Source organism: Mus caroli, unplaced genomic scaffold, assembly GCF_978045245.1.
Source record: "Mus caroli unplaced genomic scaffold, Mus_caroli_1 scaffold_20, whole genome shotgun sequence".
Lineage (NCBI taxonomy): Eukaryota > Metazoa > Chordata > Mammalia > Rodentia > Muridae > Mus > Mus caroli.
This window is the reverse complement of record NW_028227275.1, coordinates 4873288-4891610: the sequence shown is the minus strand read 5'-3', so window position 1 is coordinate 4891610 and position 18323 is coordinate 4873288. Positions and strand designations below refer to the sequence as shown.

At 47.7% G+C, this 18323-nt stretch overlaps 1 protein-coding gene across 1 annotated transcript in view; it reads left to right on the top strand.

The window, feature by feature from the left end:
• Casp7 (caspase 7) overlaps positions 1-18323 on the top strand; it is a 39653-nt gene that overhangs the window by 2372 nt on the left and 18958 nt on the right. Inside the window, exon 2 of the mRNA XM_021152352.3 lies at positions 4791-4900. Coding sequence (XP_021008011.1) covers positions 4791-4900 — 110 coding nt within the window. The remainder of the gene's footprint in view (positions 1-4790; positions 4901-18323) is intronic.

Below are 18323 nucleotides of genomic sequence, written 5' to 3'. Positions count from 1 at the left end.
TCCCTCTTCTAGCACTCAATAGCTCCTCAGCCAGGAATGGGTTCCTTACGTCTTCAGGCCTGTGTCAGCTTTCTGTTAGCATAATAAGTTCCTGAGGTGATCAATTTAGAAGAGTAGTCTGTTCTGGTTCACATTTTAGAGCCTCCAGCCCATGATTGCCTGGGCCAGTTGCTGATGGAACACAACCTGGTATATACTGGCCAGTTTTTCCTCGCAGTGATCAGGATATGGGAGGGCAATTTAAAGACATTTCTCTCTTTAGAGCTGCAAACCTTTTTTTGTTTTTTTAAAAAGAGATTTATTTGTTATTATAAATAAGTACACTGTAGCTGTCTTCAGATATACCAGAAGAGGGCGTCAGATCTCATTACGACTGGTTGTGAGCCACTGTGTGGTTGCTGGGATTTGAACTCAGGACCTTCGGAAGAGCAGTCATTGCTCTTACCTGCTGTGCCATCTCGCCAGCCCAACGCTGCAACCTTTTAATACAGCTCCTCATGTCGTGGTGACCCTCAACCATAAAACTATTTTGTTGCTAGGTCATAACTGTAATTTTGCCACCGCTATGCATCGTACTGTAAATATCCGATACGCGACCCCTGGTTCAGAAGTCTCAGCCCACCCGTGGCAGAGCGCCATAGCAACCAGGTGTTGACTCCTTGTAGCAGCCAGAAAGCGGGGAGCGGCTGCAGGAAGGTGCACTCTACCCTCTCAGGAAACTCTCAATGCCCTGCTTCCTTCTTCGAGGCCGCACCTCCAGCGAGGCCACACCCCTAGTGGGGCCACACCTCCAGCGAGGCCACACCTCCAGTGAGGCCACACCTCCAGCGAGGCCACACCTCCAGCGAGGCCACACCTCCAGAAGCTTTCCGTGCTCACCAGCTGGAGACCAAGCAGCCCGAGTTCTACACTTGAGTCTAGTGGAGGCTCATTTCGTTTTGAGTCTCGGCAATAGGGTATTGTCTTGATGGCCTGGAGGTAAAAGGGAGGAGGAAATGGGTCTCATTATTTCCCCTGAAGACCCATCAGCAACAGGAAGCTCCCAGGAGGCCACGCTTTGGGTTCCAGGGCCTCCTGGCAGCAGGATGCTGGGGATTTTGGGGGAAGGGGCACACCAGATCCAAACCAGCCAGACCTTTTGTGTGCTTGTTTTTTTTAACTGATGTTGCTATCCAGGTGTGTGAATTCCTTCTGTAAACCCTCTCTCCTCAGTGTTGGGGGGATTAGCCTTTTGATATACACACCTTCTTCATCCATCCATTGGTCTTAAAATGTGTTACTCTGTCGTGCCTCCTTAAGGAATGAGATGGGAGATGAAACTGTCATAGGCTCCCTGCAGTGCACAGTTCTGAGAGTTTGACCTCTAGGTCCTGGGATCTTTTCTGGCACCTCTACTTCCTGGTTGTAGTCCCGTCTGTGGGGAATGGCCAAAGCTGTAGTTTCTAGGCAGGGTCAGAGCTGGAACCTCGTAATCTGGAGTCATGAGGACATATATCCCCCCCTCCTCTTCTTCTTCTTCCTTCTTCTTGCCTTGCTCCCTCTTTCTGTTTTATGGATTTTAGGTTTAACCCTTAAGACTAAATTTGGCAAAAGAGTCAAGGCTTAAGACCACATGGAAGGTAGTGTCTTTTCCTGGTAGGTTTTAACAAAACACTGACTTGTTGACTGTAAAAGGTATTTGAAGGCGGGCGGGCCTTGCTAATGACCCTGCACTGATAAAGTGTATGTGAAGAGGGACCACAGACAGCCAGGTGTCTTCCATGCCTGGCCTCTGCTTCTTTCCTCTGTGCTGATGTAAGAAATGTTTGGGGTCTGATCTGAAAGATCTGTGTCCTGACCAGAGCCATGTTGGTGACTGTGGTAAGGTTTGAGATGTGCAGAGAAACATGGCAGCCATCTGATCTCTCTTGGCCACTGTGGATGTGACCCCAGGTTCTTTCCTGACTCAGTTCTTTCTCCACTGCCCAGAGCCAAGCCAAGCCTCTCTTCCCCCCTCCCCTCCCCTCCCCTCCCCTCCCTTCTCCTCCCTTCTCCTCTGCTGCTCTCCTCTTTCTCCATCATGTTCTGGAAGGTGATATCACAGTGACACGGTTACAGCTACAGTCCACAGAGCTGCTGCTTGGCCAGTATGGCTGTCCCTCTCTAGGCTGGATTTCCAACTCTAGATGTCATTCCTTGTCCCATTCTGGAACCAAGGATGTTCTATAAAAACAGACTCCACCTTCTTTTCCAACCAAGTGAAAACACCCCTAGGCCAGCCCTGACAGGTGTGTCAGTACTGCCCCTGAAGGCTGAGGCGTCCCACTCACACGCTCAGGTCTGAGACCATAGAAAGCTGAAGTTTGCCAGTTGCCATCGGTGGCTGAGAGCTAATGAGGATTTGATTTGTGAGCAGTGATTCCAATATGGATTCTCCTTGGATCAGCTGTATCCTGTTTAACCAATTCTAGTCCCATGGGGGTATTCATTTCCTCCAGCCTTCCACTCAATTAATATTTATTTAATAAGCATCTTCTGTGTGCCAGATGCCTCTACCACAACGAGTTTATATTGTCCTGCGGGAGCCAAGCAATTAGCAGAGCACAAATAAATGGAAAATAAATACAAGAGCCAAGTAGGCAGTGAGCATGGATAAACAGGCAGGTAGCAAATGTTTGTGTCTGCTCGCAGAGAGGAAACAAGCAGAGGCAGTACGCAATAAGCAGACGTTACTCACAGAAACAAACAAGTGGGCCGGTCTCCTGACACCTGTCCCAGAGTGTGAAGGGCCTTCAAATCCAAGGAGATGTGTGTGTGTGTGTGTGTGTGCGTGTGTGTGTGTGTGGTGTGTATGACTGCAGACCAGAGGTCAACCTCAGGTGTCTCTGCAGAAGGTGTCCTGCTATGTGTCGCTCTGCCCTGGAACTCCCAGTTCAGCAAGGTTGGCTTGTCAGTGAAACTCGGGGATCCACAGGTCTGGGATCTGGACTGGGGTTACAAGCATGTGCCACCATTTCTAGGACCAGACTCAAGACCTCACTCACCCTTGTGCCGTTGAGCTGTCCCCATAAGCTTCTTGTAGGCTCCTGAGCAGGAAACTCATTTATTGGCAGTCCACTTGGGTACGTTGTATAGAGTAATGTTGGGCAGCGGGCATGGGAGAATAAAGGGGGTGGGAGAGAACCCACATCCCACCAGAGTTGCGGTGCTCTGGGCGGGCAACTCAGAGGACTGCAGCTCACTCTCCACACAGCCCTGGGTGGGTACCTGGCTGTGTGAAGCCATGGACTTCCTTGGACAGGGAGCAGTCGGAGGTCCCTGGGCCTCATGGAGGCCAGAGACAACAGGTTCTCAGTCTCAGACATCCCAGCTCTATGTCTCAGAAGAGCTAAGAACAAAGTAGGGACCCCAGTCAGCCCCAGGGCTGAAGAGAGGGGAGGACGGGGGGGGGGGGGGAGAGGGGGTGCTGGGTGGTTCCCACAAGGGCGAGCGTCCTTGGTCCTGTCCCTCGCTAGAGCACAGGAAGGCCTTCCAGCGCAGCTCTTTAGAAAACCTGTTCCATTGTTCAAGCAATGGCAGGCCTTGATGAACAGAGATGGTCTATGGTTTTAGAGCTTTATTGTAGAAAGACAGAAAGAGAGAAGGTAGAAAGAGAGACGCTGGCCATGGCCACGTTGAGAGAGGGGGGAAGGGAGGGAAAAAGGGAGAGCTAGAGATGAGAATGAGAGAGGTGAGAGCTTAAGAGAGAGAGGAGGGGCCAAGCAGCCCCTTTTATAGTGGGCTGGGCTATCTATCTTGCAGTTGCAGGGTAGCTGTCGGGAGGAGCATACCTGGCTATTGTCAGGTAACTGTGAGGGTAGAGTCTATCTAGAATGCCAGGAGCTTGGGGCTTTGTCTATGTGACTGATAGTCACAGAATTATGGAGTTGGGAGCTCTGTGGTGTCAGGCACCTGTCTCTGGGAATGTGGCTCACTATTCTGTCCCTTGTAGAGTTTTCTACTGGCTCTCTGGAGCAAGACTCGCTCAACCAAAACAGGCTGCCTTTCACTGTCCCACAGAGTAAAGATCATGTACACACATGCTAGCTCACACACACACACACCTACAGTGAAGAGAGCTCTGTGACTCAGAGTTGCTGCTGCTGTTGAAATGTGCCGGGTGATGTCAGGCTGGGTATGAGTGTCTGTGACCTGCCAGGAACTTAAGGGGCTGATTGTTACGAACCCTGACAGAACCTATCCGGTTCATTGTACACACGTTTATCAAAGCCACGGGAGCTGGAGCAGAAGCTCTGAGGTCAGGGGCTTTGGTTTCTTCTTGTTGGTTACTTGGTCTCTGTAAGGAGGCCATCTGTCGGATTACACTATCACATTGATGGTGCAGCAACTCTGGAGCTTAAACACGCAAAACTGCTCACCCTACGTTTAATTCATTAAGTGCTATGTCACCTGAAAATGCTAAAAGGCAGAGGGCGGCAGTTTATAGAGTGCTGCTCATGTGTGAAGACCTGCGTTCAGCCCCTAACACACACATACAGAGCCAGGAGCCTTGACACACAATCGAGACTGGTAGATCCTTGGGGCTCACTGGCCGACCAGCCTACCCTAATGGGGAGATCCAGGCCAGCAAGAGAGCCTGGCTAATAACACAAGGGGACAGAGTCTAGGGAGTGACGTCCAAGGTTGACCTGAGGCATGCACATAGGTGTGTGCGCACACACAGAGACTTGCCCACACATGGACGCACACACAATCACAAGGCTAAGACGCCACTCTACATCTCTGTTTTTCTGGTTTGGTTCTTTTCCTAGATGACCGATGATCAGGACTGTGCAGCGGAGCTGGAAAAGGTGGATTCTTCCAGCGAAGATGGAGTTGACGCCAAGCCAGACCGCTCCTCTATCATCTCCTCCATTCTCTTGTGAGTTCTCCTCTTGGCTCATCACCCCCCTCAGCCACTTAGACCCACTTCACACCCAAGGGGAGGGGACACTCAGGAAAGGAGGTTTGTGTTGGACCTTCTAGCTTAGGCAGGTCCAGGAAAGGCAGCACTGTGCTGTGTGGGCTCCTGCTCACAGCTGCATGTTTGAGGGGCAGCCTGCGCTCTTGCGAGCAAGGCTGGGGGCTGCTGATGCCTGTCGGTAAGGAACATGGCTGCTGAATGGCAGAGTTTGGGTTCTAGGAATAGCAGGTACCAGGGCAGCTCAGGGGTGAAGCTAGACCCCTCTGTGCTCAGGCCCCTACCTTTCCTGAGTCCATGTTGTATTCTACATCTGCCATGTATGAATAATCACACCTTCATTTATTATTCGTATCATCACATTTAATCCATGTGTATTCCCGGAGGATGGGTCTCTCGTCGATGCCATCTGGCGGTTGGGGAAACTGACTTCATCACTTTTTATGATGGGTCAATAATAGATGGTTGTGCTGAAACTAGTGTCCAGACAGTACAGCGGGACTCACATGAAGGAATCTCTAGTTAAAAAAAAGAGGGCTGGCCAGCAAGGTGGCCCAGTGTTTCAAGCCTGACAACTAGACAAAATTTATCCCCTGAAGCCTCAAGGTAGAAAGAACTGACTTCCCCCAAGTTCTTTGACTGCCACAAGTACACAAATAAGTAATGTAATTTCAGCGGAGGGCTTCAGGGGAGCAGAGGACCCTCCTCGCACCTTCTTTTGGTCGGGGACATGTATGACATTCTTTGAGGGTCAGGCACACCTCTCTGCTTTACGTGGTAATCCCCACCCCCTCCACCCCCGTCTACAGCATCACCTTCTGATGTTTCGATTGCTCTTCAACCATGGTCTGAAATTGTTAAATGGAAAACTCCTGAAATACAAACGCACATTGCTCGTCCCACGTGGTGAGGCGGAGTCTGATGTCACGATACTGTCCCTTGCAGTCATGTGTCATCCCTCTGATGTTACCAAGTCATCGCTTGGGCTATGACAGCACTGTGCTCAGGGCATCCTGTTTTATTTAATATTGCCTCCAAAGGGTCGGTTCTTAATGCTGCAGTTCCTACATGCCCAAAGGAGGGTGCACACAGAGTTCTTTCTTGAAGCAGGAGTTCTCAGCCAGCGAGGAAATGAAAGCCTGGGCCCAAGTTGCTGGGCTCTGCTGTAAGAATGGACTTTTTCAGGGGCCTGGGGAGATGCCTGTGTGGTTACTCACTTACTGTGCAAGTGAGATGACCAGAATTGAAATTCCCAGAACTCATGTAGTAGGTGGGTGGTGGCCTGCCCATAGTTCCAGCCTTCCTTAGCAGAGGCAGAGGAATCCACAGAGCAAGCTGACTGGTGAGACTAGCTCTGGAGTTGAAGGAGACATTCTACCTCATTGAAGAAGGTGGCCGATAGATAATTCCTGGCATCAGCCTAGGGCCTCAACAGACACACACCAGTTGCAAACATGCCTTCACATACATGCACCCAACATACACAGGTGTGCGTGTGAGACACACACACACTATGAGAAAGGAAAGGGAAAAAGAAGGAAGGCTTTTTTTTTTTTTTTCTGAGACAGGGTTTCTCTGTATAGCCCTGGCTGTCCTGGAACTCACTCTGTAGACCAGGCTGGCCTCAAACTCAGAAATCCGCCTGCCTCTGCCTCCCGGGTGCTGGGATTAAAGACGTGCCATTGTGAGGTTGTAAACAAAGGAGATGTACTAGGATGCTGTGCCCCTCACCTATGAGCCTGGGCATCATGATGGTGACCTCGTCATGGTGGAAAAGGCACAGGACAATAGGGATTGGTATTGCCTGTGGCTTGGGGGTCCTATCAGTGGTCCTGGAACGCACACTCCACTGGTAAGAAGGAACCACAGTACTTCCTAAGCCATTCCCACTGGACACAGACCGCAGGGGCATGATGGACTCTGGTCAGCGCTCGGGAAAGGGAGAGCTGACTCACAAGGCTTCCCCTGAAACCCTTCAGAGACAGCTGCAGGTCATACCATCCCAGACAAAAATAGCACTCAGGAGAGTAGTCCCCAGTGCAGCGGGCTTGAATTTCAGTGGGTGTCACCTGAGTTCAGGAATAATCCACTGGAGTTCCAAATAACACATCTCCAACTTCTGGGCACTTTCAAAAGCCTGGTGAATTGGCCTAGGCTAGCCTGTTTCCCAGAGAAAGCCACTTAGAGGAGTAGCCTTCAAGTGTTAAATGTCACATTCTGATCCTGCACCTCTGTACAGTGTAAGCTGCTATGACTATTTATTTGTTTGTTTTTACAGAAAGGCTCTCTATAGCGCCCAGCTTTTTTTTTTTTTTTTTTTTTTTTTTTTAATGTATGTGAGTACACTGTCGCTGTCTTCAGACACACCAGAAGAGGGCATCAGATCTCATTATAGATGGTTGTGAGTCACGATGTGGTTGCTGGGAATTGAACTCAGGACCTCTGGAAGAGCAGATGGTGCTCTTAACCACTGAGCCATCTCTCCAGCCCGGTATAACTATTTAGACAGTGTAAAAATGATTACTAATATTATGTATTAATGCTGGAAATTAATATGGCAACAGTTTATTAGTATTCTGTATATATTAATGCTGGAAATTGAAGTACAACAGCAGTTATTCCTTAACCAGCTAGTTCCCCAAATAACCACACAGAGACCTTTTAATATTTCATAGCTTAGGCCTTAGCTCTCAAGTAGCCCATCTAAGTTAATCTGACCACCTAGCCCTATCCAGGTTGCTATACCTTTCAGACCCATAGTCACATCTCTTTATGTCTCCTGGTGAAAGAGCCCGCCTTTTTCTTCTTCCCAGAGTTCCTTTCTCCCTCTCAGGAAGTCCCACCTTACTCTCTTTACTGTCCAATTACAGGCTCAAGCCTTTTATTGACCAATTAACTTGGGAGCGAGGTTTGCCCAACAAAAGCTGTTGTACATTTAGCCCGGGAATACCTTGCTGTCACAGACCAACTCAACCAGACAACTGCAGAGGATGTCTCGCTTTCGATTGTTCAGGGGAAGGACAGGTAGGAATTGTTTAACAGTCAGTAGCGTTTTCGGAGCATTGCACTCCTTGGAAGATGGAAAAAGAAATTGTGTGGTAACCAATGACGTTTGAGCACCTTGCCTTTAAGCGCATCTGATGAGTCTAAACAGGAAGTGACTACAGCCATCTGTGTTTCATTGAAAGTATAGAAGCCACTTTGGTGGACAGAATTTTATCTCTTTTTTTTTTCTATCCTCTCTTCGCTCGTGCCTTTTGTTTTATTCTCTCTGATTGAGTTACTTGAAAGTCTTCTGTTGCTCACCCAAGCGTGCAGCTGTTCATAGGGTCCACGCTATCACGTGCATATTGCATATCACTTGAAGGCGTCTTCCAGTTCCCTGAGTGTTATAAGGAATTCATCCTCAGCTAAGCTCCTCTTCCCATTATTGTTCCAGATAAACAAGTCATTAGATTATTACCTTGTTAGTCATCTGGAAGATTAAGTAGGAATTGCAAATGATGCTGAACTCGCAGGCTTTAATAATGAAGAAATAGAAGGATAAGAAAGCCAGTGTCTCTTTGCTTATTTTCCATTTTTAGCCGTGGAGTCACCGAAGAGTCATGAATGAATTCATGAAACAGAAGAACGTTGCGATAGTAATGCCGCTTAATTCTTGAATTCCTTCTGCGCTCTGTACTGAGTATGGCAACTCAGTCAGGTGCTTCCTCACATTCAAAGAATTGGGAGTCACTGGCTTCTTGTTCAACCTTTGGGGACACACACACACACACCCCAATTTCTAGGAAGGTCATAAAAAGCCTGTACCGAAACTCCTCCATCAGTTGGTCCCGAGGCCTCAAAGAATCAGAAAAAGAAGCACACATACACGTTTGCATCTATTCTTTGTAATAGATTTATGTATGTGCGCATGCGTGCTGCATTAGGCACGCCAAGCTGCTCACAGAGTGGTTTTTGCCTGTGCGAGCAGCGGCGGTGGTGTAACACTGTTTGCAAAGCCAGCTTGTCAAGCAGTTACCCCACACAGGCTCTTTCTCAGTAGAGCGCTGAAACCATTTTTCATTCAGTAAATGTCTTACTAGGCATCCTGTGACGGTCTCCATGCGCAAAGTTCTCAGTTATAACTGGGTAGGTGGGGCAGGGCTAGGGAGGGAAGGAGAACACAGAGCTCTCAGCTCTGGTTCCCTCCTGATTCAGTGCTTGATCCACCATCCTGAGACCAGGTCTGCCATGGGGAAGTGGGTGGGGCAGTGGGGCAGCTAGATACAGTGTCACTAAGCTGGTCCCATTCCATCCTGAATCCTAAATGAATGGATTTTCTTCAAAGTGTCTTCCAGTGCCTAATTGGATTTGCCATAATCCAAAGCCAGGTCCCAGATACCAACTTCCCCCTTCTCAAATATAACAGGAAGCCCCACTTGTCCCCTTGTGGAGTGACTGAACCCTCTGCAGCACATTAAGAATAGTTCTGTAGTTCTGTCAGCTACACAGTGGAAATAGGAGGATGGGAAGGCGGGGGGACCCACTCCACTGGAAGTGGAGAATCTGGCCATGTATTTAAAGCAAATGACTAAGGCCTTTGGGAAGACGGGGAATTCTGCTTGAAGACCTAGGCCTTGGCTTAAGCCCTGTTTTGCAAAATTAGATGTAGTCTGTGCTTCCAGAGTGAGCAAGCTTGGGTCACCTGGTTCAGGTATACTGTACCTTTCCAGTACATGGCTGATGTCACCATCAGAGCTCATGTTATCAGAGTGAACACTTTGGCAAGTCCTTGCATGGGATCTAATGCACGCTGTCTTGCTTAAACGCTGATTTTGTTGCATCAGGTATAAGACATCACTTGAATTATTAAGCAATTCTACACTAAAATGAACGATGATTTAATGTCATATTCTTTTAGGTCGTGAAATGTTAGTTTATTTTCCCAGCCTTCTTTAGGCATCTGACTCTTTAAATCAGGGCTTCTTAAAGTCTTTCCATCTATGACCCAAGAATTTTTATGTCTCCAAGTGTGTGTGTGTGTCACAGGACTGGCTCAACCCACCAGCTCCCATGTAATGATGTAGAGACTTGAATTTATTTATGAAAGCTTAGGCTATTTCTCAACTAGCTCATATAACTTAATTAACCCATTTATTCTGATCAGGGTTATGGCATGTGGCCACTAGTTACCTCTGGTAAGCCCAAGTTTCTCTGGCTGGCTAGAGCTTTCCTTCCCAGAGTTCCTATCTCTGCTCGGAAGTTCTGCCCCTCCTCTCCTGCTTTGCTGTGGGCTGTTTAGCTCTGTTAACCAATCAGAAGGTGATGAGGACGATCTTTATAAAACACTGAGACAGCGGAGCAGTGGTGGCGCACGTCTTTAATCCCAGCATTTGGGAGGCAGAGGCAGGCGGATTTCTGAGTTCGAGGCCAGCCTGGTCTAGAGAGTGAGTTCCAGGACAGCCAGGATCATACAGAGAAACCCTGTCTCAAAAAACCAAGAAACCAAAACCAAAACAAAACAAAACCCACTGAGAGAGATGATGCTTCATAGAAATAACAATACCAAAGACCCGGCACTCAACTCTCTGCCTTTACAGAAATCAGCATTTGAATAATACAAAAATAACCTTTATTCACTGCACAAGCGGCGCAAGAGATTATCCCAATGTGTCTGTGTGTGCATGTGCTTACGTGTGTATACCTATATAGTTATATAGATATATAAAAAGCAAATGTTTACTTTTGTAAGACTGGGGAGACAGTCCAGTCTTGAGGTGCGTGTGACACCAGCAGGAGGACCTGAGTTGTTCTGTTGCCAGTACCGAGTAAATGCAGTGTAAACCCATGTAAATAAGATGCAGTTAGAATTTGCCAGATCCGGGTCAGGACTTAAAGTCTCAGGTCTAGAGAGGTGGAGATAGGCAGGTCACTGGGGCTCACAGGCCAGCGTCCAGCCTACTTGGTGAGTCACTGTCTCAGCATCCAAGGGAGGTGGATCCAGAGGAACATCACTTGAGGTTGCCCTATGGCTCACACACACACACACACACACACACACACACACACACACACCTGGACACACATATGCACCCACACATACACAGTCACCTGGACCACATATATACTTCTTACACATACACAGACACAGTCACCTGGACACACATATGCACTTACACACACACACACATACATAGTCACCTGGATATACATATATACTCACACACACACATACACACACACAGTCACCAGGACCACATATGCACTTAAACACACACAGTCATCTGGATGCACAATGGACTTGCACACACATACACATATAGTCACCTGGATGCATATATGCACTTACACACACATACACACACACACACAGAGTCACCTGAACCACATATCCACTTACACACACACACAGTGACCTGGACCACAAATGCATTTAAACACATACACATACAATATGCACTTACACACACACACACACAGAGCCACCTGGACCACAAATGCACTTACACACACAAATACAGTCACCTGGATGCCTATATTCACTTACACACACACACATACACACACACACACACACACAAAGTCACCTGGACCACGTATGCACTTACTCACACTTGTACATTAAAAGAATCTATTTAAAATAAGTCCTTGGCAGACACGTACTTTACCAGTTCCCAAAGCTGGAAGTGAGTCTGCACTAGTGAGATGGATATGCCTGATTATTTTTACTTTGAGAAATCTCAGTTGGGCCAGGCATGGTGGTGCAAGCCTTTAGTCCCAGCTTATGGGAGGCTGATGGAGGCAGATCCCTGAGTTTGAGGCCAGCCCAGTCTACAGAGAGAAACCCTGTCTAAAAAACAAACAAATAAACAAACAAGAGCAACAACAAAATGAAATCTTAGCTGAATATTTGATGCGGTAGAACCTAAAAGGTTTTCAAGTTTGACAGAGTTGCTGTGTTGACTTTAAAATTCTCGAGGCTAACAATAACCGCTGTATCTACGTATAGTAGAAAGTTACCCAAGTACAGGTAAGGCAGTTGTAGAAATGGTTGGGAATTCTGTTCTAATCCCAAGCTAAAAATTCTTTTATGAAAATCACATCGGTAAGTCACATCGCAGTTTCAAACATTCCAACACAAGCCAGTCTAAAGCTACACTAATAGAATACTTTTGTGTGAAAATGAGAATAAGGATATATTTACTTTATATTATTTTCTTTTACTGGGTTTATTAGGGTTTTCATTAGGTTTTGTTTGTTTTGTTCTTATTTTTACTTTTTGGAAACAGGAACTTGCTATTTAGCCTTGGCTGTCCTGGCACTTGCAGTGTAGATCAGTCTGACCTTGAGCTCAGAGATCCATCAGCTTCTGCCTCTGGGATTAGAGGCGTGCCCCGCCACACCTGCCTGAGAGTGTGAAGTCTGTTTTCTGTAATTAAACCATTATGTTTCCATAAGGCAGAAACTTCCCTATGTAACAGGGACACTGCAGTTCACAACACACAGTAGTCTTGAATCTGAGCCAAAGTGTCTCTGTGCTCACTGGCTTTTCTGCACAGAGCAAAGTGCACATACAGCGAGACACAGGCGCGTGAGCACTGCCCAAAGCTCTTCTGATACACTATGCTTTTGACTGTCCACCAGTTTCTTGTCTGTATGTGAGAAACTTTGTACTTTTGGCAAAATGTTTCTGTCTGCCCACCCCGCCCCATCCCCGTTACACAACTGCATATAAGAGGATTGTGACCACTGAGTGTTAAATAAAACACTACCGCCGGGAGTGGTGGCGCATGCCTTTAATCCCAGCACTCGGGAGGCAGAGGCAGGCGGATCTCTGAGTTCAAGGCCAGCCTGGCCTACAAAGTGAGTTCCAGGACAGCCAGGGCTATACAGAGAAACCCTGTCTCGAAAAACAAAAAACAAAACGAAACAAAAAACAAAAAAACACTACTAGGAGAAAATCCGTGTAAATAAAATGCACCTAGGATCTGTAAGGCCCCTAAGATTCACTTTGCTATTCTTTTAACCTAAGATAGAAAATTTTTTTCATCTATTAAAGTTTCCTTGGCTTTAAAAATTACATACACTTCAGATCCTATAACTCACTATATTACTATGCTCGTGTCTTAAGTATAAAGTGACAGGGAACAGGGAAGTCCCATGCAACAAGTGTCATAATTTGGTTGGTTTTTGGTTTTGTTCTTTGAGATGGTCTTGCCATGTAGCCCAGGCTAACCTCTAGGTTCCACCCCTCCTCCCCAAACTTCTCAGATCCCAGGATGTGTGGTCATCACTGTTCCTAGCCCTAAGTGGCATAGAGGCTGAGCCGGGATTTGAAACTGCGGTCATTCGCCTCTAGAACCTGACCACTGTTGTGCCTTTGTAGCCTTGGCTCTGTGAGTGCCTTGGGGCTGCAGTGGGAAGCAAGGTCTTCACAGGGCTGCAGGGTGGAGCTAAACTCAGGTGCTTCTGAAGTGGTCCTGTGACCAGGAAGTCATTTCAGGGCTCTCACAATAGGATAATTTGATCAGTCACAGCTTTAAATAAAATGCCAGCACCCCAGAGCTGCCTCAGGCTACATAGGATTGCTGGGAAGGAGTTACCCCGTAGCCAGGGAGGCGGCAAGCAGGACTGACTGTCTAGCAGTCAGTCAGGTGTGCACAACTGCAGTGTCCCTGTTACATAGGGAAGTTTCTGCCTTATGGAAACATAATGGTTTAATTACAGAAAACAGACTTCACACTCTCAGGCAGGTGTGGCGGGGCACGCCTCTAATCCGCAGCCTCCCAGCCACAGGTGGTTAAGAATATCTGTGAGTGTGGCCGGGCACAGTGTTACTTAAAACATGGTGAGGTTTGTTTGTTTGTTTGTTTTAGCAACTTTTTTGTATGCTTCTGAGCATGTAGGTATAAAGTTGTGTCAAGATGTCTAAAGGTTGGAATGCCTGGTAGATGACCTAGAAGTCAAGTAGGTGGGACAGGGCAGCCAGACTCCAGGGTACCTGGTAGGCAGAAAGCAACAGAGGTTTTGTGATCAAGCCTGTGCCTCCACTTCTACTTGGCCACAGAAGCTCTGTTGATGAGAGAACAGAGAACTGATCCACAGAGACCGTTAACGCTATGAGGGGAGGAGCGTAGAAGGTACAACGATTTTAAACTTAAACCCGACTAGCTTACAAATAAATGAGAATCAGTCTATGGTTATTTTATTTGGCTTTGACAATTACTGGGGATAACCCCTAATCAACTCTTCTAACGGCTGGCCTGGCGACCCCCCCAGTGGTGTACCCGGGATACTTGCTGTTTCTCCTGCCCATGTGCTCATGGCCCGTCTCTCCATATGACAGCGTCATCCTCTCCTCCAGTCTCTCTTCTCTTCTCTCTCTTCTCCACCCCAACCAGGTCACTCAAAACCCACCTCCTTCTAAACCCTCAGACAATTGTCCGTTTAACCACGTCTTAAATCAAGGAACAAGGTTTGCACACACACACACACACACACACACACACACAAAAAAAAAAAAAAGCTTCCAAATGTGAGAATTCACTCTTAGGCCCTGACCTTCTGGTACAGAATTTAGCATTACAGTACCATCAGACCAAACAACAGAGGCATGCAGAATGGACTGGCTCGAGACTGATTCCTGGGAAGATCTGTGTTCAGTGATTGGCAGTGACAGGTGGAAGGCAATAGAAAGATTTGTAGATTGCAGGTTGATGATAGAAAATAGATCATAGATAGATAAATAGATGATTGATAGATACATAGATGATAGATCGATAGATAGATAGATAGATAGTTCCTTAGTTACTGTCTCGCTGCTGTGAAGAGAAACGATGACCAGAGCAGCTTATAGAAGAGTTTATTGGGATCGACAGTTCTAGAGTGTGGGGAAGTCTGCGATAATCCTGGGGAGCATGGCAGCAGGCAGGCATGGTGCTGGAGCAGTAGCTGAGAGCTTGCATGTTGAGGCAACAGCCATGATGCAGAGAGAGACCTAACTGCTTATGTCATGGACTTTTGAGCCTCACCCCCAGTGACACTTCCTCCAACAAGGTTGTCCCTCCCAATCCTTCCCAGACAGTTCCAACAATCGGGGACCACTGATTGGGGTCAAATATGTGAGATGATGGGGGCCATTTTCACCCACCACTGATGGATGGGTGGACAGACAGACCGACGGATGTCTTCAGACACACCAGAATAGGGCATTGGACTCCATCACAGATGGTTGTGAAGTACCATGTGATTGCTGGGAATTGAACTCAGGAGCTCCGGAAGAGCAGTCAGTGCTCTTAACCACTGAGCTATCTCTCCTGGGGTTCTGTTTGTTTTTCAAGACCGGATTTCTATGTGTAGTCCTGGATGTGTTGGAACTCACTTTGTAGACCAGGCTGGCTTCCAACTCAGAAATCCACCTGCCTCTGCCTCCTGAGTGCTGGGATCAAAGGCGTGCGCCACCATTGCCCTACAGCCTCAGGGAATTTGGAAACCCATCATCCCTGGGTGCGGGTGCTCTGGGGAGTGTGGCTGGCCCCTCAGGATATCCCTAACTACACAAAGCGGTGCCTTCTCTCCCCATCCATCCCTTATCTAAGGCTGCGCATCAGGTAGGATAGTGGCAGGAGACAGTAGCACTCCACAGCGGTCCCTAATTAAGAACTGAATTACCCAAGATACTCTTGAATGTAGTGTTTGAGTCCTGCTTTAGTTCATGTGGCTGTGTCTGTCTGATGGCAAACGTTTGTCAGGGAATCAATGTCTAGTGTTGTTAGTGCTCGCTGCCCTTCCCCTTCAGTGTTGAACCCCAAACCTTTCTTTCCTTTTAAGTTAGGGGGTGAGGGGTTCAAATCAGCAGCAATCATCAACCGACCAATAGGATCTACTTAGTGGCGACTGGATTTGGCCTGATCACACCACAGTGTGGCCATTTGGGTTCTTGTAGAGATTGCCTCGGTTTCTACCATCCCCCCAACAGTTGCTTCCTCCCTGATCCAGAGGGACCTGGAGACCCCTGGTTGGAGGTCACTGGGTCATTCTGAAGTGGGGGGGGGGGTGAGGGCCCAGGGGCTGTCGCTGCTGTGGGCAGTCCTTGTCTCTTGTAGATCCAGCCTTAATGTCTGACATCCCAGGAAGCGCAGACCCTGCACAACGTGGGTATCAGAGCGATACTGAGAGGAGTAACAAGCATAGGTTTACCAAAGGGAATGAAATAACACATCACGTTTTCCTGTTACACTGATCTGAGTGCACCCTTACAAAACTGAATGTACCACAGACCCGGGTCGGTTTTGGAACTTGTATGCTCCCTAGCAACTTTGTGTAAATTTTTATACAAGCACTGTTTTATTAATTATATAAAATAGAAAAAATAGAAAAAGAAAAAGAAAAAAAGAACCGAATTACCCACTCACTCTCCCTGGAAGGCTGGAAGAGTTCTCAGGGCCCGTTCTGGGAAACCTCACCGCCCCCACACACTCCCAATGCCTGGTGTTAAGCCCTTCATGTCCTCTTGCCCTTTTGTGTTGTGACCACTAGATGGCAGAGCCACATTGTTTTATTCCATTTTTGTGCCGCTGGCCTTTAATATTCCAAACTGTCCTTTACTTAAAATTCATATATTAAAAGGTCTCTCTAACTTTCTGATTATTAAAAAGCATTTATGAAACACAGAAAAACACAAAAGGAAAAGTACCAAAGAGTTTAGGACTCGTAAACCGTGACTCTTAGGCCCTCCAGAAGAAATCGCTAGGGCAGTCTCCATTAAATGTGAATTACAGTTGATAGCACAAGGCTCTGTGCCCTCAAGGTCCTGAACGGAGCCCTCTCTAAATGCAACAGTGACCCTTGAGCAGTTGGAAGCCATTAGCTGCAGTCTGTGAGCCATGCAGTCTCTGCCTGGGCCGTGAGTTAAATTTTTGTAGAATGCTTGGACGTATCCACAGAAAATAAAATGTATAAAATGCTGAGGGTAGGACTGGGAGCCCGGAGAGACTGGGGAAGGAAACCTGAAGAGGAACTGGAATTCGAGGGCATTGCCAGGGGGCGCTGGAGGGCAGGCAAGATGAAATGGTTCTGTCTGGAAAACTGGGTAAGCCACCAGATAGGCATGGAATGGTCTTGATGTCGTGAACACTGGAAGTCACTGGGGGTGTACACCAAGAGCCGTCTGCCCACCCCCGGAAAACACTGCATTCTAACATGTCACTTACAAAGTCAGAAGCTCAAGTGAACGTCACACAAGGTCAGAATTCAAGAAAACACTGCAGAGTAGTGAACAGACTTCACCCAGTTGTCAGTCCCCTAGGCTTCTCTAGCCCTCCCAGGTCCCCGGCTGAGAGTCTCCGGGCCCATCTGAGGCAGAGGACAGGAACAAAGGCTGCCTCTCTGAGTCGGATAAACTCCTTTCTGCAGGCTCGAGTCACATGGCCCTTCCATCCTTCGTCCCCTAGGGAGTGTTTAGTAAATGGCACTTGGTTATAATTCTTTTTCCCATCCTGTAGTCTGGGTTTCTCCACGAGCATGTGTTATATATAAACAGTTCCCTATTTAAAAATGTGTTGCTTGTGTAATTATAAGAGCGATCAGGTGGTTGCTGCCTTCGCTCAGGGGGAAAGGAGGGAGCTCCAAGGGAACAATGCTTGTAATTAATAGACGAGAAAGACAAGGCCGAGCTGCCCCCCCCCCTGCCCCCTTCCAAGGGCTGTGTGCTAAATCAAGCATGCTGGAGCCTGTTCCTGCGCAGGCAGAGGCACCCGCCGATCAGCAGATGCCGGGGCTGGGCACCCTAAAAGATCAGAACTTTAAATTAAACCCAGAGCATTTAGTTTTCAGTATAAAAACCTCCCTCTTGAGCTCTAGAATACTGGGTGCCCGCGTCCCAGTTTTATTTTAAAATTATAAAGATTTGCCAACAAATTGGACTTCCAAAAATGCCAATGGAGGTTTGGTGGACTCGGACAGGCTCTGTTCACGTCCTGGCCCGGTCTCTCACCAGTTGGGAGACTGTGGAGACCACAAGGTTATCTTAACCTCCATTTCTTCATACTCTTCCTGTGCACTGGGTTGAGAATTTAATATGGCGGCTCAGCTTCTTCACTTCCCGCACGTGGCTGATGAGGAAGAGATGGCCTCTGGAATGAAGACCCCCTGACGAGGGGATTTGTGATTTGTCAGACTCATTTCTGTATGAAGAAGAAGAATTCCCGTTGTCACCAGCAACGGTGAGGTCGCCCAGCAGGTCCTTGGTGGTGAGGTCGCAGGCCCAGCTCAGAGCACAGTGTGCCCAACCATTCGTCAACCGTAGGTCAACAAATACATCCACCATCCGTCAAATGTCACTCACAGCTGCAGACGGAGCGGTTCAACCACACCCGTCCACTGACAGTGCAGCTTCTTGTCT